The following is a 27,291-nucleotide window of genomic DNA, read 5'->3' as shown; positions in this document are numbered from 1 at the left end:
ATATAAGGCAAGGAGCTGAAATCCATCTGAAGCAGACAAGCAGCTGGGATTTGCCTCAGACATGTATAAAATATTACCTAAAGAAGGTGACACTATAAAAGACATAAAAAATGGATTAAAGCTTTTATTTCCCAGTAGCAATCACTTTGCAAACTTGCATTATTGGGACTTTTGGTTTCTGCAGGTCATTCCTCAGGGTTTTCTTTCCGAGAGTGTTTTTTTTTTTTCTTTTTTGTTGATTTTTCTTTATTTTTAAATTGCCAAATGGAATCTAGCTCCACCCCTACTTTGTATCGCTGCTTGACAAGAGGTGTGCTAGGTACTGTAATACAGCCTTAAATCAACATAGGAACTGAAATATGCAAGCTGCGTATGCACACAGACCCTCTCCATGGGTAATGTTTCTGGCAGAAACACCTCTTAACTACAGAACATTGTTAACTTTTACTGCTGCATACTGGGTTTACACAGGTAATAGTAGCATGCCAATGCTTACTCCAGAACGGCATTTCTTAAAATTCAGTTATAAAATAGACACATTACAGTGCAATTATCATATAGATATATTTTGGTTTTTTTCATGTAAAATAGGAAAATATGGTCATTTAACTGATTAAAACATCAGATACAACCATATAGCTGTATGAACAGATTTACTGGTCTCCTACCTCCAATATTAGGTCTGAAAACCTGTCAGAGGGATGGGATAGTAAAGTTTCAGTTCAGAGCAATCAGTTAAAATAACACGAGGTATTTCCATCCACATTTGTACTTCTATTATATACACATAAGAGTTAATACTGTAAACTCATATTTTTATTTAGATTAAATCAGCACTGAAAAGGTAAGCATGTATTTGTCTTAAAGAAAGTTTTAGGATAATAGTAAACAAGGTGGGGGATAAAAGAAGACCAGAGAAGTTCAGCAGGACCCCGGTTCCAAACAGGACTCTCAGCTGTGCTAACTGTACCTTGTGTCACCTGTTGAACGGCTAACATCATCCCAGAAACCGCGTCGGGAACCAAATTCTCCTTCCAGTCGTAGGCGGGCACCCACTCCAAAACGGGCAGCCGCCTCATCCACCAGTGCCTGATGTCCTCCAGGCGAAGAGCCCGAACTTTCCTCCAGCCCTCACTCCGTGTCCTTTTGCCCCCCGGCATTGCCAGCCCCGGCCGAGGCTCCCCTGCAGCGGGACGCACGGCTCGGCACCACCCCGCGCCGGGGCGCTCTCCAGGTGGCTTCTGAGGGTTTGCAGTTCCAAGGCTACAGGGGAAAAAAAAAAAAAAAAAAAAAAAAGTAAAATAGAAAGGAACAGGGGCACGTAAGGTTTCTGCAGCCGTTCTCTAACCACGCTGGATAAAAGTACTTATTAAGCGCTTTTAATCATCTAAAAGTGAAACGCAGAGATCCCGACTCCGTTTGGGCTCGCCTCCCCTTAGTTTGGGATCCCTGCCCGTCGCCTCCCGCTTTATATCCCGGGCAGCTTTATAGCCCCTGTGCCTTTGGCCTCGCTCCAGCTTTAGCACGGCGGGACCCCCACCGGCACCGGCTCCCCCCCCCGGCTCCCTCCCGGGGGTCCCCCGGGGCTCCCCCGCGGCCGCAGTGGCCGCCCTGCCCTCGGGGTGCTGGTCCTGCGGTAGCTGCTGCTCTTGTACCCCTCGTCCGTGGTAGGCAGCGTGCAGATCCAGAGGGATAAGAGCACGGGGGAGGTGTAAATGTCAAGTTTATACGCCTTGTCCCATACGGAGCAAGGACACGGTGGCAGTAAGGCTTTCGTGCCTCTGGATGGCAGAAAAAATAATTAGGTTAAAATAGAAGATCCATCATCTTCACAAAAGTGCCCTCCTTATCATTGCTCTGCAACAGGCAACAAAAATAAAAAAATATATTTAAATATTTCAGGTTTACTCCTATACATTAATTTACGTTTTATTGTTTAGCTTAAGATGAGCAAAGCTAAACACACCATCCATTCAGCACGGTAACGTGGTTTTGATATTCTGCTCAAATCACCAGCAGCGCTGAGCCATCTATTTTAAAGGAGATCTCAGTTCTCATCTCGAATAAAAGCTATTTCATAGCCCCTGAAAAGGTTAGAATTAATTTAAAATGGCAAATAAAAATAATTAAATTTCATTTTTAATGTATTAATTCAACTTCCTGGTAGTCTGAAACTTGACTCAATTTTTTAACTCCTGGCTTTGGTGGTTCTGAAACAAAGCTCCAGTTTTGCAAATATCTGATTAGGTTTCTAACATTTCAGAGTTAATCAATGCTCAATATGACCTTGGTGGTGTCCTAAATATTATGGTTTTAATGGTTTTCATAGTTATAAATGTTTTTTACAATGTATATTACATCCTTGTTCCTGAGTTCCATTTTGATTTTTCTTGTTCAGAATTTTATTACATCTCCTATATCATATCAGTCCATACCACATTTAATGTTTTTTTCTTCTAACATGTAAAAGTTTCATTTGGTTAGCTAATTTTTTGTGATATGAAATTTTCTTCTAAATCACATTGCCAGCACATCTAATGATCAAAATATTACTGACAAAACATTGTGGCTCCTGGGTGTACAACCTTAAAATTGATACATTTTGAAAAGAAATCAAACCAATCCAAAATAAATAAATAAATAAACACAATTTGTATACAAAAAAAAAAAAGGAAAAAACCACAAGGGCAAATGCACTACAGACTGTGTCATTCAGGTGATGTCCACTGTTGTATCACTCAAAATTGGAAAGAGAAAAATGGAAAAAGAAGGAACGGAACAGAAAGGAAAGGCACAAAAAATATCTTCTACTAAAGTTCCCAAGTAGGACTACACCAGTACACTTACTTTTTGCCCTGCCCATCCTTTAAACATGTACATCTTTTAAAGAGCAGAAGAAACACCCAAGACAGGTTTGTTTTACTTCTGTTCACTGTAACAAACCTCAAGATAATGACTTTTTTTTTTTTTTTGGGGGGGGGGGGGGGGTGAGGGGGCACAGGCCTTGCCATAGCTTAAAAGTACAGTTTGTGGAGTTCAAAATCGAGGTTTTTATAACTGCCAAGTTTTTCAAAACACAGACTTTTGCTTATTTTCAAATGATCCACAGTGGACAGGAATCCGTCTAGCTACAGTGAGTTACCTGTCATGAGCTGCTTATTTTTAATTAAACGTTCAGTACCTCTAACTGTAACAGCATTTACAGAACAAAAATACATCTAAATACAGTTCTACACATAGATATGTATGTACAAAAATATGGGTACTGATGTAAAACAGGCTAATCCTAATTTAATAAATACATGGTTCACTAGAAGCTAATGAATATTCTGAAACTGTCAGAGAAAGTATTATGGAACCAAAGACTCATCACTAAACACACAGGAATATAATCGCTATTCTTCAGGTTTGTCACATCCAAAAGCTGAAGCTGTTTGAGAAACTCTGTAATTGAGATTTTCCCAGCTAGTATTTGCAGTGTCAGTAAATTTGGAAAGTTTCATCAAGCCCAGATTAGTATCTGAACTCCTAGGATTAGCTGTATCAACACACTTCTGTCCATCACCAATAACAATGGATGGTTTTTCTCTATGGGTGTGAGCACACACGAGTGCAAGCATCTTACAGCTAAGACTTGAAAATAAGCACTGCTAGTTAGACTCAGACAGAACTGAACATGCAGAGTCTTTAGGATGTCCACGATGTTGCAGCATTTGTGTGGAAATTTGATTTTACTCCAACAATTGCTTTGATGAGAAAAAGACAGATTGAATTATCATTAGATCTGGAGTTGATCAATATCATCAGCAGTCATGAAAAACATTGTTCCTCGTTGTAACTTCAGAAATTAATAAAGTGCTCACAGCAGTGACACAAAGCAATATATCATTTACCACACCCCAGACAAAGAAATCAATTTATTTATTTTTTTTTAAGGGAAAGCAGACATACATACATAGAAGAGCAAACCTTTCACTACACAGTAGTGCAACCTAAAGGAAACATCGAAAATTCTTTTGTTCTTTTGTAAAACAAATCAGTATCCTAATTGAAAGACATACCATACCAGACACACAATGTTTAAATATTTTCACATCAGGTGGCTCCCATTAACCTATAAATCTATAATCCACAAACCCCCAAACTACAGAGACTTGTCATACTGCAAACTGTATTACAATGCCTATGAGCTACCAAGGCTCCAAAAACCTCTCCTTTCCTGAAACAGGTGCATAAAACTCAGTTTTCTGAAATGCTAAATGCTAACCATGAGAAACCTTTGGTTTTATGCATTTAAGTCAGTGTGTTCACGCACATATTTGTAAGGTTAGTTTACGATTAGCTTTTTTGATGGTCTTACAGAAGTAATACCTATTTTCAAGTGACTAAGTACTTGTTTTTCTGGAAAATACACAGCACTATGATTCTAATAGTGGACATATGTACAATGCTAAAATGACAACTACATAAGTCAAAATTCAGTATATAAATACTATGCAAAAGGAAAGAATTTTTGTACTGTACATCAAATCTGGAGAGCTTTTCATACTTGTTTTAAAATAGGTTCACTGACAAATGGGTTAATTTCTGTGGGGACAGGCTGTATTTTCATCAGTTCCTCTAATATTTGCATACACTGGATATGGTGGATACACATACGTGGTGGATACATGGAGTTAGAAGGTTTGATTTTCTGGCCTCAAAGGGTGAAAAAAAATAAAATGTTTACACCTTATTTCCACCTAAGCCTGAAAAAGAAAAAATCTGGTAAACTTTAAGACAGAAGTCCTAATCCCCACTTCATATGGAGGTAGTTTTGTAGGAAATCACTGGACTTTTGCACAAAAATTGTATCACATAAACTAACTGGAAAGTTCTAGATGTTCTATAAAGTTCTATAAATATGTTTACTTATCCTCACAGAAGATAAATTAAATTATTTCTACCTTAGACTGTCATTGATGTCAGGATGGCTATAATGTGAGTTGCTTTTTGCAAGGTTTTTCAAGAAGACAGATCACTTACTAAATATCTGCAAGCAGCCAATATTAAAGCAGTTGGACTTTGGGCTAAATGAACCTGTGTTCCTGCTGATTTACATCATATGTTCCCTAAGAACATTGTGTTCATCCAAATCACTGCCCCATGGTCTCTCACCCAGCCTCAATGAGCAAGGGAAAGTACATGCTGTGATCAAGAAATATACAACTATTGAGGTCTCCTCACCTTTTTTTAAGTGGTGAAACAAATTTCCACTCATTCTTGTCCTCTATCCTGATATCTGACCTTAGTTTTGGTACTACTATCTTTCTGCCAAATTCAGATAAAAATGGTTAAAGGATTCAGAGGATATCACATGAAAGACAAGAATAAAAGACGAACAAAAACCTTGGCCACACCATCGTTATTTCTTTAGGAAAGCTGGTTAAAATTCCAAGAGAAATCATATGAAAAATTCCAAGTATGTTTGACAAAACACAACTAGATTGAGAATGATCCTTATGGGTCCCTTCCAACTCAGGATATTCTATGATTCTGTGATTTTATGAATGGAAGTCGTATTTAAAATGAAGTGTGGTATGTAGGAATTTAAACAAGTTGAACTATCGCTATTATATTATACAAGCTACTGGAATGATAAGAAGGTGCTAAAAAAATGAACAAAACAAAAATAGTGACAAAAATCCATGCCTTCAAAAATGTATTCATGAATTTTGAGAATTAAAAAAAAAAAGTGTTAACAATTACATATATTACATAAAATATTAAACTGGGCCACGGAGGCTGTATCCCTTAAGTATGCTAATTATTTACTACTGAAATTTAAGGAACTTCATGCCCTACAATTTTAGCATTGAAACCAAATATACTTCACAAAGTCCAAAGATTCCCAATACATCTTCCAAACTGGATGTAATACTTTTATTTTCAGTTATACTTAAGCTTAAGAATGCTCATTTCAAACATCAAATACTTAAATGTGTATATAGAGTGAAAAAATAAGATCCTAGCCCTTCACAAAACGGATTAAGCTAAAAACTCCCTCTCTTCACCATATAAGATATTTAGGAGCTGCTGTGGCTTGACACTAACACCTCCTGTGCCAAGGACTGGCCAGAATTATGCCAAGATAAAGGTGAACCTCCAGGCAGCACAGAAGTCAGATCCTGACCCAAAAAGCTGGGGTTCAGCTTTAGCATCTCGTCTTCAAATGGGGTTTTCAGAACTCTTCAATCAGGCTGTGCTATCCACAGCTGTGTGAAGCAACACTGTCACCCAGTGGCTTTGCTTGGGATTTTTCTTCAGTTGTCGCAGGGTCTGAGAGCACTATCCAGACCGGACTGCCACACTACATGACAGTTTTCGAACTGGATAACATTAAGTATACAGCTTAATGACACTGTCTGGTAAAAATCAAAGTTCTGTAGCAGCAATACAAGTACATACAGTACATTATTCAGTACATTTCAAATGTATTTGCTGGTCTGAAACTGAAGACTGAAGGTGGATTGCTAGATTAGCAAGTACTGAACCATAAGTGCTCCCAGTGCTCAGGTACAGTCTGCCCTCAGCTAATTAATAATTGAAAAACGTAAGCACAAACAGGAAGAAAATCTAATACTGCACCCATTCTCTTAAATTCCACTCCTGTTGTGTTACCACTGTCTGCTACACAGTAGCTAATGAAGAAAAAAAATGATGGTGAAATGATATTGAATTATTTTAGCACACTTAAAATGAGCATAAGAAACCTAACTGTGTCCAGCTCTTAGGGAAGTCTTCTGTAAAGAAAATCTCATTTTTTTCATTCTCTCTTAAAATTGCTTCTAGCAGCTGTTTGAAGGTGAACTTTCCTTCAAAGGAAGAAAAAAAGGTTATTTTGCTCTTTTTAAATTAGGGATAAAGGTCACAAAATGGGCTGGAAATTGAGGCTTATGAACTACATTTGACAACTCATAGCCAAAATACAGAAATATATTGACACATCAATACAATGACATTAAACACAGAAATATTTTGTGGTAACCTTGACACAGTCTCATCTGTCCAAAACAGATGCTATTTAAGCACTCAACACCAAAAATGCAAGTTGATAAAATACTTAAGTCATAAACATCAGCTTTTTGTTATTATTTTGCTTATTTGAACGTTGAGACAGAGTGAATAAACCAGATTTTCCGATTTCCAGGTGCACAAAGCAGACTTCAGTTTTGGACACTGATAGGCCTAAGTTCAAGTGACCTATCTAACCTCGTCCTCCCGAGAATGAGCTTCTCTGCTCAATCCAAATCTTATTCCATTGAAGATTAGTGGGTGCCGAGCATTAAAATCTCTTGAAGAAATAGCCATCTTTGTGTCTGAGACCTAAAACATGAGACACTGCCCCAGGACCTGGCCCACCCGCAGCTGTGGGACACTGAGGCACTGATGCTGCTGGGAAGACAAAATCCCCATCTAAAATGTAGGTACATTCAAAAAATACACCACGCTGTTCCCAAGCCTACAAAGGACCCATACATTGAGTTACTTTTTACCTGAATAAATGTTCTCATTTAGGTGCTCACTAACTACAGTTTGTCTTACCAGAAAAGCATTTGGGAACAACTATTGTGAAACAAGCATTCCTGGGGAATTTTATCTCCAAATATCCTTAGAATCATAGAACAATTTAGGTCAGGAAGGACCTCAGAAGGCCATCTAATCCAAACAGTTCCTCAAAGAAGGGATAACACCAAGTCAGCTCAAGTTGCTCAGGACCTTGTTCAGAAGCATTTTGAAAACCTCCAAGGCTGGGGGACAAACTATTCCTGTGCTTAACTACCCACTGCATTTTGTTTTTCCCTGTGTGTCTCTTTTCAAACAGAATTTCCCTTGCTGCCACTTGTGACCATTGCCACTTATCCTTTTGTTATACAACTCTGACAACAGCCTGGTTCTATTTTCTCTGTCACCTTCTGGTATTTCTTCTTCAGAAAGGAGAGCCCCTTGCTTCAGTTTTACATTACTCCACTTTCAAGAAGAATAAAAACAAAATAGTCTTATTACAAAAATGATCATACATGAAGCTATTCAAAACGGTAATTGTTTTTAATATAAATAGACAACATAAATTGATTTCAAGTTTCAAACGTAAAATATTTATTGAAGGAAAATGGAATGAACTTCACTTCAGTTCCTGGAATGGTAGCAATGTGTGACTCAAAAGAGCTACCCACAGTGCCACAGCTACTGTGAGCCTGTGAACACGCTAAAAACAGGAAAACCTTAAGCACCATCAGGATCATGAAAAAAGATAATTTTCAGAGCCATATAACAGATCAATCAAATGAATTTCAAGGAAAAGATAAAGAATGTTAAAATGTGATGTTGCTGTCCTTTTGCTTCAAAAATGTGCACCATTGTGAAGGAATCACTGCTGTTGCATCCCATAAGTTGCCATTTCTTCCTCCAAACATACACTACATTCAACAGTGTGAGCAATGTAGAAAGTTTTTCACGCTGTCTCTAGTATTACGTCATCTATGGCAGGGGGATAGACTACTAAATCAAATATTATCCCACTTTTTGTATCCTTCTTTCTAATGTGTTTGTTCTGACACTGTTACAGACCTAAGATACTGCCATATGAATAATCAGCAATAGCTTGCCTCCAGATACTTCAACAGATGAAATCCCTTATTTTGCATCCCATGGTAGTATCTCATTCATTTTTCTCTGTGTGAAAGCCTCTAAATACCTAATTTCCACCCACTCTTACTGTATACCGTGCTGCTACATGTTTTACAGAGATGCATGATTCAGTGCAAGTGTTAGTTACAAAAACCTGCAGCTTTGGAGTGTTCATAGATTTTATTCGTTGGGTTGATTTCAACCAAGTGAAAAGGATACTTAATCACTTAACTGAAGAAAGAGTTCAATTATCAAGCACCATATTAAACCAGATCTGTAGGCTGCCATAATATGAATTACTATGGTAATATATTTTACAGCTTATGACAGAAAATATGGCCATTCAAAAAGGAAAGCCTATAAAGGGTAATAATTAAAATTTAGTAATTAAATAGCTAGCATTTTACTGCCCTCAGAGACAGTAAGCCAGAGAAATTCCAAAGTGGCAACCAAATGAATTCCCCGAAGCTGAGAAACAGCTAAAACAATTCTTGAAAAAGTGGTCTAAAAATATTAACAAATACTTATAATCCTTGGTTTCCTCATTGTAATTTCAAATATCTTAAAATGTACTTCATGAGACTAATATCTTGTAATCTGCATACTTTGCAAAAATGTTTCACAAAAAGAATGTACAGTCCATGCTAAATAAAAAAAAAAAAAGTTACTTTTCAAGCATGAGCCCCAGAAGACTTGAATGCTTTCCCTTCCAAAACTTGTTTGTTAAATTCACTTTAAAAAATATCAACACAAATATATGAAAATCCAGTGTATTGTACACAATGCTATCCTAGTGGCTAAGAAGGTAGAGAGAAGACAAAACTTGTGTTAATACTCTGAATTGTAACATCAGCTTTTACAGATACCAAATATAAACCAGGCAGATATATATATTCATAAGAACATTATTTTTATAAAAAACTTTGCTACCAAAAAGGATAGTAACTTCAGAAAACTCAACAAACTGTTGTGCTGAAGTGTCTTTTTGTGCTTCAATAAAAAGTCTCAGCCTTGCTTGGGACTGAGTGATCTAGACACACAAAATAATTAGGCTTGATATGAAGTATTTTAAATTACTCCATAATGTCTCCATAGCTTATAAAAAAATTTGCAAATGCTAACTGTTTAGAAATAAGTCAAACTAAGTCCTCCAGTGTACTTGCCAACTGCTCAGAAACCAGGAATGGTGCTGCTACCTCTCCAGCAATTTCTTCCCAAGTGTGAGGAACAAAACCAGCCCAGTCTGGGTGCAGTCACCCAGCACAGGGTGACTCAGCATGCCAGCTCCTTAATAAGCCATGACTTACCCAAAGACTACCACCAGACAACTCCATATAATTCACTTAAAGTTTCCACTCCACAGATGCATATTCCCCAATTCCAAATGCACTCAAATGCACTGTCCGGTTTTAATTTGCATTAAAATACAGAATAATTGAGATGAGAACCCAACCAAATGCAGCTACTTGACCATTTTATGCAACTGCACATCTTTTATACAACTAAATATAAGAGAAAGCAAGTCTACATATGGCAAGACTTCCATGGCTTAGACTCTATCATTTGGACATTTTTGCTCCAATTTTTACTGGCCTATATTTGCAGCAGAAAAATCTGTTCTAGATCATCTTGAGTAATGCATTCTATCTTTGTACCTCTGCTCCACGTGTTTATTAGTATATACTTCTGTTCTCCTATTATGTGAATGACAAAGACTGCATTTATGAAGAAAAGGCTGCTTTCTTAAATATCCACTGTTGCTCACATTAGACAATTTAAAACTAGATATCTTTCTTTCCTGGAAATGACTGAATTATTCTACAATGAAAACAGTAAATTATTGTTTAAATCACTACAACTACATCTTCGCATTGCTGTGGTGTATAGCGTTGAAACCTGGTTGGGAGCAGGGAGAAAGGATAAGACCTTCAGTCATGGTCCAATAAAAACAAAAGATAAATTCATAATCATCTGACTGAATTGCACATATTTTAATTAAATCATGATTTTAAGATGTTTGAAATGTGCTTCTTGGGGCAAGAGAAACCCACCACAGATACTTATAAAGGGTTGCAGAACTTCAGTTGGTTTTCCAACCAACCAATGCCCCTGACACCCCCAACTCTTATGATGTTGTCATCTGTCCTTTGTCATGGTGAGGGAACACAGACAGCTGAGACCATTTCAAGACCCTGCTCTCTTCTAAATACGTTTAAAGAGTGGGATGGGATGGGATAGTTCAGTTGGAAAGGACCTTCAAAAATCATATATAGTCTAATTGTCTGACCTCTTTGGGACTAACAAAAAGTTAAAGCAAATTAATAAGGGCATTATCCAAATGCCTCTTGAAAACTGGCAGGTGGGGTAACCATCTCACTAGGAAGCCTGTTCCTGTTCCAGTGTTTGACCACCCACACAGCAAAGAAATTTTTCCTAATGTCCAGTCTGAACCTGCCCTGGCACAGCTCTGTGTTGTTCACTCGTGTTCTACCACCAGTTACCAGCAAGCAGAAACCGGCACCCCCCTCTCCAGTTCACCTCCTCAGGAAGTTGCAGAGAGCAATGAGGCCACCTCTCGGTCTTCTCTCCTCCAGACTAAACAGCCCAAATGTCCTCAGTATCTCCTCATAATATGTATTTCAAGATGTATTGCCAAAACAGAAAAATATCAATTGATTATATGCAGATTTTCCAAATACAGTTTTTAAAGTAATCAGGAAGACTGTGTTTTTCAGTGTATATGCATTAAAAATTTCAGGTTAAACTCTTAAAAATCTTTATAATCATCTTTTCATCTTCATTTTCTGTAATCCTACAAAACCTATGTCTCACTGAATTTAATAAATAAATAAATAAATAAATAAAATTGTCCAAGGGATTAAACTAATTCTCAGAGCAGCTATGGAAAGGTTTCTGCAGACCCCAGTGATTACTCAATTGACTGTAGAGTGTTTTGTTAAATAAAAAATGCACTTGAGCATATGGCTGGATAGTCTGCTGATTCAGGTGCTTAGCGGTTGCTTTTGTTTAGTTCCTTATTCTTTTAAACAACACAAACCACCTTCTTTGGTCTTTTCCCCTCATAGTTATGTTGTTACTTTTGAAGTTTTGATATTGTTTAGCTTATGTTTTGCTTTCTCTTCCACTGGCTTGCAATTCATTTTCCTTTTATGCAAGATTTCCACTTTCTGATTCTCACATTCTGTACAGACATTTCCCTTCTACCTGGTTGAAACCATGTGCTCAAATTTGTTGATGGGACAGGAATTTTCCTGATTATTCAATGTTTTTTTCTCACATAGGTCAGTTGTGCACTTTCCCAGATTGGAATTACTTCCCTCAAATGAGTCTTTCCTTGCCCTTCAGAAATTCACGGTTTTGTAGGTTACAAGTTAGGCAGAACAGTGCCTCAAACAAGGCACATATAGCACAGATTTGTTGCTTCAATCTTGAGCCATTTTTGACAAAGCTGGAATTGCAATAGGATTTCACTGGAAAGAGGGGAAGCTTTCTCCAAGATACAGTTATCTAAAAAATAATCTTGTTTTAAAACATATTTTGGGACAATTTCTGTAGAAAACTTGATATCTGTCATGAGAGAGAAACTCAGATTCAGAGAGTGACTTTCCATACTTCAAAGAAATTTGGTGTGCTTACTCAAACATTTTGAGTGAGGAAGGAGGCTAATTTCACCCACGTGCAGTGACATCAGTTTGTCATTTTCAACTAAAATTTCAGTCTTCATGGGCCAAAATATGTGCTCTTCTATTACTTTGCAGATGCCCTCTGGACATCAGTAAAGAGAAGGAGGAAATTTTACAGAGAAGTTGATGGAAAGGGAAAGCAGTGGTAAGTCCTGATGACCTTCATTTACACAAACCGTACAGAACTAAACTGAAGTAAAGGGAACTGACATTGAAAGACCAGAGATTTGGGCAGCTATTAGAGCCACACCATGACTTTGTTTTTCAGCTCTTCTTTTAGCTCCTTTCCAGCCATCTTATATCTCAGTGTCTGATAAATGAGGCTCTTGTTTGCCAGTAACAACTTACTTTATTTGCATATATATCTGCCATTATATTGCCTTATTTTCATGTGTGTTGATTTTTAAAGTGTGTTATTTAAAGAGCCAGCCACTTAAACCAATGTCAGTATAAAGTCAAACAGGAAGCACCGAGAAACCTGATGCTGGAATGAAGGTGTTTTTGAAAAGGAAAAATGAGATAAACAGCATCAATTACAATATCTACATCTAACAACAAAACCTGTAGCAGACATGAAATATTTTTTGTATTCAAATTATACAATTTTTTCCAGAGGTTTTTAAATGGTAAGCCTGCATGTGTGTGTGTATTCCTACATAAAGACAAAGTCTGTACAAATGCCCACACAGACAGCACTTGTGTAAACATCAGTGATGTTTTTCTACTTGTCGCAAATGGATTTTGATTTATGCCCTACCCAAAGGAGAAACTGCATATTTTCTCTTTAAACTATTGAAATAATTGATCTTTAAATCATGCATAATATTACATCTTAGACTAGTCACATATGAAAGTATTCTGACTCTGATTTTCTTGTACTTGGAAGCACAATATGACTGCATATAAGACAATAATCTCTAAAGACCTTAAAGGGAAAACACTAAGATCTCCCCTCTGACTCTGGTTTTGTCATTCTCATACATTTGGGCACCTCTCACAGCCTTCTTAACAACATCTTCATCATGACAAAAATATAAATTTAATATGCCATGTTTACAGTTCTTATAGCCATTCTGCCTCAGTGTCAACAACGAATGGAGTGCTTTTAAACCACTCTCTTGCTCAAATGTTCAGATCCAGGAAGGTGTCAGAATATTTGGAGCTTTGCTGAGATAACCCAACCTGTACCTCTCACAACCCGCACAGCAGTATAAAAGTTCATCTCCTCTCAGCAATTTGCATCCTTCAAAGTGAAAAGACCATGCTATAAGCTAAAAGTCTCCAGAAATGTTTGCATTCCAATGATCCTTTATTCTAAACAGAGATCTTATAGAAGTACTTCAATTACAGAAGAATCTGCATGTTTATAGAACTTTTATTTACTCATTCTTAAGCCTTACAGTATCTATAATAGGAGTAGTAATTAGCAAAGTAATTTCAAAGCAACTTTGGACCAGCTGAAGAAGCTTAAAACGCACATCCCTAAATTCAGGCACATTGAGAATCCCTCTGAAATTACTGACTAATTATGTACTTAAGTTTAGGATTATGTTTCCTGAATCAGCTCTGTCTGTGTAACATCACAATGATTTCCAAAGAGTGGGAAATAACAAACAACTGTAATTTCTGAGGAGGGAGAAATAACATGAATAATCAGATTCTTACCATAAAAGAAAGAGTAATCTTGCTTCCACATGAAAAGATCCATAGAAGTAAGAACAAAGAGTATAAACCTTTTTTGTAAATATACATTCATTCATGTTTTCTCAGTGTTTTCCATGAGGCATAAGAGACTCTTTAAGTGTAAAGTTGTTCCAGGAAAACAAACAAAACAAACAATCAAACAACAACAACAAAACACACAGAGAAAAAAAAGGTTAAAAAAAAAAAAGCAAAAAAAAACAACTCCAAACATTTCAAACCTGATTCTTATTTCATATTTTTCATCATTTCTTCATTTTCTTCCATATCAAGACATCTGTATAACAAATTTTAAAAGACAATTTATAAACTTATGGAAGGTAGGATTTATAATGGAAATGACAAAATACATTAACAGGCAACACTTTATGCAAATTTAAAATTTGAACCCAAAGTCTGTAAACAAAAAACATAAATCACAATATCACATTAAAAGGCATGGATTGCAAGAAGAAGCCAATCAAAAAGCAATCATATATCAATTGTTTACAGCTTACCCAATAAAACCCTGAATAATGTTTAAGCAATGTCATCTGTTTGATCTATCCATTGCTAGAGCTTAAACAGCCAAAACCACTACCATTACACAGTTACAAGGAATAATTATGTATATGGATAGATTACTACTTTGGAATTAATTTTCTCTCCATCTGGTGTGCATCTTATTTTGACCACAAATGAGGTACTATGCTAGGAAACTAATTAACAATTATTGTAAACAATACCAAAGAGAGCAATCTGATTGATCTACTGAGCACATTCTTTCCTTACTCTGTGGTGCAGCAGCAGCAAAGACCATGATGGGCAGGAGCACAGCAAAGTCCCTATAGACAGCAGGTGTACAATTTGGACTCTTTTCATTTTCTTCTGATAGTAACAGTAAAACAAATGATTTTTTTTAAATATAAAACCCAGTGATATTTTACATAATTTTTAAAGAAAAGTTGTAACATCAGTATTTTGAAATCACTTTTCACTTTCTCATTCTGTCAAGCAACCTGTAAATATTATTAGCTTTTTTAAAAAGTTTGCAAGGCATGAAGGCTTCCAAGGGCACAATTTAAACTAAAATTTCATCTTTAAGACAGATGTTTTCTTTTAAAGATCCTTAGGACAGGGACCACTGCTATCTCCTGCGTCACATGTAACATTAAGCTAGGAGCAGACAGCAATACTGCTTATATAAAAAATTGGAGCATTAGGATATAATGAAGTTAAATATGGTCATACTATGAAAAGACTTGACAGAGTCTGAATAGTTATATTTTCAATTACTTCAAAAAATTGAGACATTATAACAGGAGATAGTACTACAAGATATTAAGGAATTTGCTTCTTTAAAATATCTAAATTAACAAGATACTAAGTAATGGCAGTCAGTGATTGCATTTCATGTCCAGAGACTCTGGATGATCAGTGTTAGGTCAGGGTGATCTGCAATTACAGTTTCTTAAAGTGTGTTTATTATGCAGCTGCTGATGGCAACTCTATAACTCAGACAGATTTTTACAGTTAAAGCAGGAAATATATTTAAAACCAAAAACAAAGAAACAAACAAACAAAAACTCTTCATATGTGAAAACATTATTTCTGGAATATACAGCTGCCTGAGACCATAGAAGGAACATAGCTTATTTTCAAATTAAGAAGCAGGAATGATTGCACAGCAGCACTACAGGCCTACTTAGCCTGGACTTCATGGGAACCATCTACACAGATAAATAGCTGAGGGCCTAAAAATGAAATTATGCCTTGGACCCTCGATGCCCATATTGATTCATTTTTAGCTCATTCCCTTGATCTCTTGGATTGCTTCAAGTAACTGAGCAAAGTTAGGAGGAAGGTTCACTCCAAAAAAAGAGCCAAAAGGCAGCACAGATAAGGCTACATCAGTCCTGCCTTCTTTTGCATACCCAGTGCTTCAGAACTACAGCCCAGAAGTTTCTGCATCCCCTAAAAATCTTGATGGTGCAGTATAAAACATGCTTACATGCCTTCTGGTGGGCTGGACAAACAGCCCTCACTTTGTTACAGAAACTTTAAAATGAGAAAAGCACACAAAGAATAAGGGCTGCTCCTTAGAGCCACAGGCACACTGTGGGACCAAGAAGATCACCAAAGCCAACAGCTCCACTATGTGGAAAGGGACAGGAAGCTGCAGAGAGATGGTGTCCAGCAGTGAAAGCAGTGGTTGGAGTAACACAAGGAGAGATCACACCAGCTCCTGACAGTGGCAGCAGAAGCAACATCCATCTGGGAGGCTGCTGAAGCTGCTGTGAAATCCAACAATTTTGTTGGATATGAACAAGTCCACCTTCAAGTGGCTGTTAAGAGATTTGGTTTTCCAAGGTGCTGAACTTCTTCAAACCTCTTTCCATCACCTGTATGGGGACCCAATGCATTCATACGTGATGTCTTGAAAATGCCTTATAATTCTATAAATCATTAAGCAGAATGTACTATAAAGCCTTTGAATAGGAAGCTATATAAAAACAACCAAATATTAAGTCCTTCTAAGAAAACTACTGTAAACTCACATACCTAGGATCCTCCAACAGAGCTTTAAGTCCAAATACTTCAGCCACTTCCTTAAAGTCTATTTACTTACAAAGAAACATATGCTTGTGCTGAATAATACACATTCAGGATTTCCTGTTTTTCAGTACTGCACTTCCAAATGCATTCTACAGATTTACAATTCCATCTCAATTTCTCAACCCACATCCGCACGTAACCCAATTCTCTGTTCTATTGTACTATTCATCATATTACAGACAAGTCATTTAACCTCCGTGACCTTATCTACCATAGCAAATCAGTGGTCTGTGTAACTAGCGCAAAGATGCACCTGTTTTCAACTGATAGCATAGAAAGAGCAACCACAATTCACAACAACTCATAAAAATTAGGTTTGTGTAAGAGCACATACTTTACGACTTGGTCATGAGCAAAAATTAAGCGGAACTGAAATAGGCTATCAGATCAGGCCTTTGTTTTGAAGTGATTTATCTTCCCCTGTGCTTTCTGGCTTACAGAAGAGAAGTGCTAGTGCACTTCAGTGACGGTGTGTCCGTGACTGAAAAGCCAGCCGGGTCCTGTTGGAAATCTTGGACTAAGACATTGCTCCAAGTTTTTCCAGAATATCAAGCAGCAGCAACAACAACAACAAAAATATAGATGGGTTTTCTTTTCTTCCAAATTTTAAGTTTGGTTTACCACTCTTATTTCTTTTAAATGGAACTGCTCATCTGATTTCCACCATGGATTTCTTAAAAAACAGTTAGTGAACAGAGAAGTCCATCTTGCACAATGATGCTGCAGATATAGTCCCAAAGACCACATTGAAAAGAAAGATATTGTTGACTGATGAAATATAACTATCTCATTTTGCCCTTAAGTACTTGAAAATATCCTGATAAGTATAAAAATCTTGTGCATTAGATCTAAAAAATAATTATTACCATCAAATGGAAAAAGGTAGAGGATTACACAATTTGATTTTTCTTTTATTACAAAGATCCCCAGTTCCTATCAGCTTTATGCTTGCTTCAGATCAGAAAAGAAAACAAGAAAACCGCCTAAACAAAAGTGCCATATCCCAAGCAGGATAAGAAACTTATTAAAGAAACACCACCAACAACAACAAAAAGAACAAAACAAAACAAAACAAATGAAAAAAAAAAAAAATGAAGTTCTCATTTGTTGCTTTGCTTCCACAAGTTACCAGAAGAATTTCAAGGCTGGAGGTATTTCCTAACCTAAAATCTTAACACATTCCAATACTGTTCTGCTAATTAAATAAAACACTGTGTATTTACTGTTATGAAATACCTGAAATATCTGTTTTATTTGAACGTATTCTCAGCAGGACAAATCATGGCTAAAAATAAGGAATTTCACATTGTCTTTTAGTACTTAAATAAATTACAGTAATACATATTAAGCAGGAAAAAAAAAAACAAAAACCTACTTGCCACTTGTCTAGCTTAATTATCAAGCTTAGCTGCTTTTCACTGACTTCATTCTGTCTAACCCAGTGAGGTAATTTTAGCTTGCATGCTATAAATCATCGGTAAGATTAACAACAATACATATTAAGAAGATCTATGTTTTATTGCTACTCAGCTGAACGTCAGCTAAAGTAATTATGGCTATGAAGCTATATTTGTTTTTCCATAATGTGATCCTTTAAGTCACACACATTTGTAATGAGGAATATCCACTTCAATCTCTTTCAAGAGTAGTTTTTAACTGCATTACATCATTTAATATGGGGTTGAAAGTTCATTACCCAACACACAAATCTTTTACTCCAAAAACTCTGTAACTTTAAGAGGATCTAGGGAAAAGTTAGAATTATCAGCACTGCAGAAAGTAAATATATATAAAAGTGTGTCTTGGGGACTGAAAGGCTGCAGGAGATAGCAATGGAATTTAGGACCCTCTTTTTCTAAGTCACTCTTTTCATTATGTACTCTATGAGTAATAATTGAGAGTTGTTACTACAAACTAGTTGGTATTAGCTCCATGGCCTGAATCCAGATACTCATGGATGAAGCCCAGATTTTTAAAAAAATCATTGTACAGTGGGAATTCTTACTGGCAGTTGCAGCAGAAGCGTTAAGAACTGGCAATGCAGAGAAATTGTTATGTACTCTGAGGTGGAGAAGTGCTTTCAAAAGAGGTGTAAGTTATATTAAATGTGTGATAGTTGATGCAGTTTAGGTCTGAATAGGCAAAAAGCTATTCAATACCACATAACAAAATTTGCCAGAAATGCTCCATGTTTGTTGGGACTGGAGCTCCAAGAAATAGACTCAGGGCAAATTGCATTAGCTAAGTGAGATAGCTAATGCTGTGTGACAAAGTACATTACTGCTGTCCAGCCCAGTCTTACATAACATTCATTTAATGAGGTGCAAGAAATAGAAAATGCTTTAATGAGATAGGCAGCTGATGCCAAATTGGATGGAGATGCAATAATAAAAAGATCTTTGGAAATACAAATGAAAAAATAACAAACTGAAATTCAAGTGGAAAACAAAGTATGAGTTGCTCACCATTTGCACAAATGTGGACAAAACACGTCTTTGCATGGGATGTGCTCAAAACAGCCAAGTGATACAAGGGAGAGCTCTGGGAGTCTCAGGAAATGACTGAGGTCAAAGAGCTGAAGTTCTTAAGTAACAACTTCAACTGTTCCCAGCCCCAGCAGAAAATGATGACGATCCATCACTGTAGTACTGAATGATTCTCCAATAAGATGATCTATCTGGAAAGACCTAAGTATGATAGCTCATATAAGAAATGGATGGCTAAGGATGAGAATGGAATGGATGTAAGGCCTGTCTAAAGGAATAAGCGTCAGGTGATTTTATCCTACTGAACACAACACAGCATCATAAATAAGCTGAAGAGAGAGAAATACCTCTCAAGCTGTTCTAGTCTGTCAGCTGGATCTATCAATCTAGGACAGAAAGTAAGTAGGAAAAAACAATCAAACCCCGCAGTCACTATGAACCAGGAGGCAGAGTCCAAAGAAGTTGTAAAACTCGGCAGAAACTGAGGAAGTCATCAGCTAAATAACTTCTCTGAATTGTGGTCCCTTTGACCTGCCAGGCCACAGAAATATGGGAACCACAGTCAGAAACACGTAGAACCAGTGTTTCTCTTCTGCCTGGATGTAGAGAGTGTTAATACTCTTTCCTCCCCTTCTTTTTTTCACATACAGGAAGATGCTCAGAAAGTGGAAGAAAGAATAATCTGGTCTATCTGAAATTAGTGGTGCCTTGAGCTAGATGTTCATCTGGAGGACCTTCAGAGATCTACAACTACAACGAGGAAGTCTACAACTTCCTCGTAAGGGGATGTCGAGAGGCAGGAGACCTTTTCTCCATTAACACCAGTGACAGGACCCGCGGGAACGGGGTTAAGCTGAGGCAGGGGAAATTTAGGCTTGACATCAGGAGGGGGTTCTTCACCGAGAGGGTGGTTGCACACTGGAACAGGCTCCCCAGGGAAGTGGTCACTGCACCGAGCCTGTCTGAATTTAAGAAGAGATTGGACTGTGCACTTAGTCACATGGTCTGAACTTTTGGGTAGACCTGTGCGGTATCAAGAGTTGGACTTGATGATCCTTAAGGGTCCCTTCCAACTCAGGATATTCTATGATTCTATGATTCTATGATCTCTTCAAAATTGAAATATTCTCTGATTCTGCCATACCATACACTAAAACAGAATGTAACTATGAAATTTGTGCTTCATATTTATTCCTCTGTTTTGTACTGAATTTCAGAGAAGTGTGACTGAATGTTGACATTTTGCAAATGAGCTGTCGGGGAGTACTTGAGTAGTAAACTCAGATTTATTGAAACGTGGGTGTTACTGAGTTTACTGATAACCTTATTAAGAATTCTTTTTCACCCAATTTCAATAATCATATTCTAACCCCGTCTCACCATAACCTTTTGTTTCCCACTATTTTGAAAATAGGGTATTATCCTTTAGAGATAAAAAGTAAATGAGAATTAATACATATCACTAACCTTGGTGTAAAATCACTCAAATATTTGGTTAAAGTATCATTGCAGGCAGTAAATTAATGAAAGTTATGTGCTTTAATCTTGTGTTCTTGTAATGTGTTCTGTACTGATTCCAGAAAAGAGCTTGTGTAACTACTGTTTTACTTCAGAACATAAACTGAAGAAAACAAAAGTACCCAATTGGTAGATTTTTATTTTTTTATATGTCCACAGGAAGATGAGTGGCATGCAGAATTCTTTCATAATTTAAAATATAAGTGGAGTTACTCAGCATAGTTATGGGTTATCTACTCTCAGACTTCTATATTTCAAAAATAAATGTTTGTTAGAATTAGAAAAATTAGATAAAATTAGATAAAATTAAATAAAATTAGATAAAATTAGATAAAATTAGAAGTGAAGTTGCTCCCATAATCTTAAAGTCTGTTCCATTAAGATTGACAGTTTTATCTTTGACAATGAATAATTAATTTGTACAGTGTTTTAATAAATAATTTGTCAGCTTTCATGGTAAAAATTGGAAGCAAGAAGTGTTTCACTACTGAGACAGTATACTGCTCTTCATTTGCACTGAAACAGTTAAAGATAAAATTTAAGCACAACTAAAATAAGCCAAGTAGAAGATATTTTAATGTATTAATGTCAAGGATTCTGATCTTGATGGGTTGTTTCTGACAATTTCTAACTCTCCAGTAAACTGTCATTCAACTGACAAGATTAATCTAGTACAGCAAGTAAGGATTAGCTGTCTGATTAAAATATGTGAACTATTTATCAGAAGCACTAGGGGACTATCTGCTCCTAAATTATTGCAAAGGAAGAGGAGCTTCAACCTCACATACTGCTTGGAGCATGTCTTTACTTCTTTATGCTTTTACTTTATGAAGCATTGTCTGTTTCTTTCTGCTTACATTTCTTTAACTTGCTTTTTCATTTGTAAAACAGTTGATGTAAACTGAAGCAGCAAAATTGCTTAGTTATTGATATTAGATGCTGCAAACATTTTGTGTTGAAGTAAAGGGAGGTTCTTAGGTTAAGGAAATCATAACGTGAGATAATCTACTGCTTTAGAAAAAGCCCATCAGTATCATTCTGAAAGAACAGGTTTGTCTTCGTAAGATTAGTAATGAGATAATTCAAATATTCCTTTATATGACTAAAGTCATATAACTAAACCCAACTATTTGAATTATTTTGAAATGCAAAACATTTTAAGAAACTCCTGATTATCAACTTTACTGATGCTATTCTCTGCTATTTCTTCTGGTGGTGTTCACTGTCATGATTAACAGGAATCTACCCACAAACAAAGCAGAACAGAGTAGGCAACTGTATGGAAATTGTTTTTTTTTCGCCATTCCAAAGGTGCATTTTGCTTCACTTAACGTACTGAACTATAGATTTTTTTCTGAAAATTATTGTTTTCGATGAAATCAAAGATCTTGCATTAGTCAATGCTTTGTGAGAAACAGCATAAATTTTGAGAGATGGGCAAGTTGCCTTAGAGATCTTTGCTGTTTCTTTTAAAACTGAATCATAGGAACTTTGGGAAATACTTTGTATTTAATATTCCATTCTAGTTATGGCCTTACTATTCAATGTGATGGTTTTAATTCACTAAAACAACTTTTAGCACACAATATGTATTTTTTTATGCATAATAAATTATATTTTTAAAAAATAAGCTTACAGATCTAACTGATATCCTGTTTGCTCTCTTCTTGGCCTGGTTACTTAGGTTTCATTGTAAAAGTAGTCAGCAGTTCTCATCTCCTTTTACAGTGTACAGTATAGTGTTGTTGTTTCTTTTCCCATCACTAAAATGCATGTTTGATGACAGTCACTGAAGAGATCTCTTAATAGTGACCTGATATGAAAAATGTTACACACTGTTGCAGATGAAATTTGTAAAAACTAGCTCAAGACTCTTCTTATATCATGTAATGTCTGTAATAAGTCTGGGGAAGCCCAGTCAGTCTTTGAAGGCAATAGCCTAGTTTGCCCATCTGACAACATTTAATGTTTCATGCATCACTGCAATATGTATTACACATTGTGAGGGATCGGCAATAATAAAAGACCTCTACTGAGGTCATTTCACCTGTTGTACAAATACACTATCTTGTGTATTCTTCTCAAAATATGTAAATAAATTTTGCAGGAAAAGACACATAAGGGATTAAAGGGAGACTTTATTATAAAATGTATTTACTAAGCAATAGTTTTCAAATTTAGCCTACTCTGTCTTATTATTTCATTAAAGATCAAGAGCTAGCCAGGGAACTAGAACTCTGCAAAAAAAACAGTATTAAAATAAATAAACAAATAAACAGAAATGTTCCATCAAATCTTTTCCCCCTTATTCTTTTCTGGTAGAGTATACAGACAAGCAGCAACTTCACCTTTGATTTTCAAGGAGGTGGGAAGCTGCTTTTGGTTCTGCATTTCAGCCACTGGAAATGACCATGGAAAGATCCGAGAAAAACATGGCAATAAGCATCAGAGATGAAACCGTGTTCATTTATTCTCTGGCAGGACAGATATGGTTATCACATACCATCTGGGGTGGGATGGGCTGCTGCAGCTCACCATGAGTGCAGTCAGCCAGGCTGACCAAAAACGAACAGAGCCCCACAGCCAAATCAGGGTGGTTCCTAACTCCATTGCTGATGGAAAAGCAGATTTTTTGTTTTTCTTTCTTTCTTTCTTTCTTTCTTTCTTTCTTTCTTTCTTTCTTTCTTTCTTTCTTTCTTTCTTTCTTTCTTTCTTTCTTTCTTTCTTTGTTTTTTTGAGGGAAGAATACTTATGGAAATGAGAAGTTAAGCCATAAATTGGGTAAATAATTTAAAAGTGGTGCCTATCTTCATGAGTTAATGCAGTGAGTGGCCAGAAGACAGTGATGGAAACAATTAGATGGAATGACTAGAAATTATGACATGCAGGGAAAAGAAGAGCGCCTTCAGGTTTTTTTTCATCAGAAAGAACAGAATGGTTTTCCGATATGTAAAGGGGGCAACTGCTACCAGCCTTTTCCCTGAGTACTAAAAAAAGAAAATAATTTGTATATTATCTGTGAGAAATGGTCTTTGGGAGCATGATCCTGCTTAGAAAGGATAGACATGGGTCTGTTGAAGTCTTTTCCAGCTTTGTAGCAATCTGATTTTTGATTATTCTTTTTGAGTGTCAGTAATTTTACAGCATCCAGCACTTAAAAAATACAGTGGGATCCTCTTTGGGAAACAAATAAATCAAAGAAAAACAACAACAACTACAACAAAACTGCCATTATCTGAAAATTAAATTTTAGCATCTTTCCAGTAAGCAAAAAAAATATATGACAAGACACAGTAAGTCAAAGACAGGTACATACAGATAAATAATATCTGTAGATACTATTCTCTCAGATAAATTATGGAGCAGAAAAAAAATATTTAGAAAATTGGAAACAATAAAAAAGGAATAAAATCTTCAAGTTTTAATTTATATTAACCACTAAAATCTTTTAGCTTGATTAAAAATGCTTTAAAATGTAGCTGACTATGCAATACTCTGACAAAATCACATCCACAATTTAAATTTTCCTGCTTTATTAGATGGTCATCATGTGTTTCTGAGTAACAGTAGCAACTATTGATTATTAGAACATACTCAGAATGAAAGTGGTGTAATTTGTCTTATGTTTTTTACAGAAGGCATGAAGTGAACAGGGAAACCTCTGTAAGGGAATGACAGTTTAGAATGTGCTTAGAATGGCAGGGGGGTTGGTACTAGGTGATCCTTCGGGCTCCTTCCAACTCAAACCATTCTATGATTCTGTTTCTTTCTGGAATCATGGAAAATGAAGCAAAATGGAAGACCTTAATTTCTATATAAAAAAATCCAGTAAAACAATTGTGAATTGCTCAAAGGAGAAAAATGACATCGGAAAAAAATTGTTTGACCTTATTTCAATAATACATTTTCAGTTACTAAAATGCTCTCTGGGAAAATCTTTTTCTCTCTGAAAGGCACAGCCAGGTTTTGATGACCTTTACATTTCTTGGCATGCTCTTTTTAATCACTCTTTAATTTGCTATTTTATCTGCATTTTTCAAGTGTTTTTGTCTAGGAAGCTTTTGTCTTGAACAATCAACTCAACATATTTTCACATCAAGCCTGTGGTAAGTGTAATTAGAAATGTTCTCAAATATTGCATCAGGAACACAGAGAAGTCTGTGTCCCGGAAAGCGATTAGCAAGGAGGTGCTCAGATCTCGTCAGACATCAAAATCCTGATACTATAAATTTCCATCACTGGCACGCTGAATCACAGAAATGGTTTTCTTTTAATGAGTGTGATGCAGTGCCTGAGAAGTCATGCATGAAATCAACTTACCAGTGATGGACCTTAACTTCAGGGCCTGCAACCAAGAAACCTCTTCTTAAAGGCTCTTCCAATGGCTTTTACAGGCTCTTCCAGCTGTTTGTAAAGGCTTCGCATACATTCTTTTCCATATTGGTTGGTGTGTTGAAGGCACCCCGGTGTTTCTGACCCGCAAGCTGCGGACAGAGCAGTCACCGGTCCCACAGCAGAGCACCAAGCGTCAGGGCTCTTCTCTCACAGGGCACAAGCCTCGTCTCCTCACCTTCCCAGCCTGCCCTCCCTGGACAGCCCGCAGCCAGCCAACACACCCCTTCAGTTGCACAACCTAGTCCTAGTTTCTTTATAACCATGCCCTAGATCTGCAACGGTCCACAGACTTCCAGCACCAGGGGAAAAACTCAGTAGCTAAGACGTTTTTCCAAAGGACCTATCATGTGAAGAATTCACTTTCTCTTAATTAAAAAAAATAAATAAATAAAAAATGCAGCCCTACTCTTACACACAGCATCAAGGCTATTTTAGTGAAGATGTTAGGATCTAAAAGCTGTCCAAATAGAAAGAGACCCTTATCACAATTTTTGTTATGTGTCCTTGCACTAGAGGGGGGAAGATCACTTGTTATGACGGGGAAAGCTTTTTTTATTTCTTTTAGAAATAACAGAATCTGCAAAAACTATTAACACTATCAGAGGCGTGACATCCAGTTTCTTCTTTATTAAAATAAACAAACAAAGTTTATCTTTGACACAACTAAAACAGAAAAACTAAAATTTAAAGTTTTGGAATAACGGGTAGGTCATTTTCCTTGAGAACCCTTTTGTTATTGGCTTTTCCTTATGAACCCTTTCATTATTGTTTTTACTGAAATAGCTCGGTTTCTCAAGTTGGATTTAAAATATCCTCTTATTACATTCTCCAACTTCTTGTCAGTATATTGTTAATTTTCATTTCATTAAGAAAATTATGAGCTAGAAAAAGCAGTAAATCCTGTAAACCTCTGCCTTTGTTTCTTTCCCCTTCTGAAGAAATGTCTTTTAGCATAAGAACAGATCCCGTGGAGGAGCACACAATCTACCTTGTGCAGATCATGTTTTCTTTCTGGAAAGCATGCTACTGGTTTAATTTGCCATCTCTGTACGTGGCTAATTTTATAGCTAACCTAGCCTTCATATTTGCATTCTTTGCCGGGATACTTTTGTGCATTTCACACAGGCATCCCCAGTTACCAACAGCCTTCTCTATTCTGCTTTTGGTGTTTTGTGCTCCAACTTTCTGCATATAAATGCAAGAGAAAAATGCTTCTTTGGTAGATGTGCCATTCTTTGTCCCCAACTGTTTCCAAATTCAGTTGAGCCTTAATAGGTTTTAACAACAAACTGTTGACTTTTTGTACCACTCAGGTCTCGTTTGTATTTTGATTTTTATAGGATATGCATGTGAATGAGGAAGAAAGACTTAGTTTCATCAGAATGGTCCTCAAGTACCTTCCAGAATGCAATTACTAGAGTGAATTTTCAGGACTTAATAATCATTAAATATATACTTATGCATGTGTGTGTGTATATATATACACAAATGTTTTTGAAAAAAACATTATTCTCCAAAAAGAAAAAAAAATCCTTTAAAACATAAAACAGCATTACTCACATCTGAGAGGCCCTTAAGTTTGTTTCTGAACAAACACAACATCCTCAGACTTTTCATAAATCTAATCTCTTCAGGTACCATGACAAAACATTTGCAAGACAGATAAAGTTCAGGGAGCCTTTGCAGAAAATCTGTCTCCCTGGAAATATATAATTTTTAATTTTTGTTACTATCTAAGGCTATGCACTCCAATTTTTCTAATTTTTAAAGAGGATAAAGCTTTTCAGTCAACACCTTTATGTATTTAATTTGGAACATAGAGATTATGTCAGTTTATTTGCAATTTTACTGATTTGTGTCTGTGTGTATGTGTGAACAGTTCATTTTATGATATACCTGTTTTTAACATATGGAGGCAGCTGATAAGGATTTTAATTCTATTTGAAAGTACACATACCATATGCCTCGGGTGATTAATCATAACCCATCTGCTGCTTTTATTAGCGTCTCAAAACAAAGGAATTGGTGGGTTAGTGTTCTTCCTAGAGCCAAAGAAAGCAGAAGAAAATGCTTTTTATATAGCAGGTCTTATTTTTATGTCTGCTCAGCTGCTTACATAGATTAAGTAATCAACACGGGCTGCTTGTCATTAATAAATACATCACAGGAAAGCAGCTGGGAGATAAAGGGCAGCTTGTGTCTGGGAACTAAAATCAAAAAAG

At 36.4% G+C, this 27,291-nt stretch overlaps 1 protein-coding gene across 7 annotated transcripts in view; it reads right to left on the bottom strand.

Moving 5' to 3' along the window:
* SLC26A7 (solute carrier family 26 member 7) overlaps positions 1–25,452 on the bottom strand; it is a 90,587-nt gene extending 65,135 nt beyond the window's left edge. For 3 of the 7 annotated variants that reach the window (XR_010828702.1, XM_066990585.1, XM_048075221.2), the window contains exons 1-2: positions 14,040–14,149; positions 971–1,263 (exon numbers count right to left, since the gene is read on the bottom strand). Coding sequence is in view for 6 of the 7 variants with exons in the window: in XM_066990585.1 (XP_066846686.1) it covers positions 971–1,263; positions 14,040–14,134 (388 nt within the window). In the remaining variant the exon portion in view is untranslated. Of the gene's footprint in view, positions 1–970; positions 1,264–9,829; positions 9,926–14,039; positions 14,150–14,296; positions 14,353–24,994 lie in introns of those variants that run through there. The other 4 variants (XM_048075219.2, XM_048075217.2, XM_048075220.2 and 1 more) reach the window with 4 other exon arrangements.
* Positions 25,453–27,291: the final 1,839 nt, after the last annotated feature.

Source organism: Anser cygnoides, chromosome 2 (genome assembly GCF_040182565.1).
Source record: "Anser cygnoides isolate HZ-2024a breed goose chromosome 2, Taihu_goose_T2T_genome, whole genome shotgun sequence".
Classification (NCBI taxonomy): Eukaryota; Metazoa; Chordata; class Aves; order Anseriformes; family Anatidae; genus Anser; species Anser cygnoides.
This window is presented reverse-complemented; position numbering and strand designations above follow the sequence as displayed.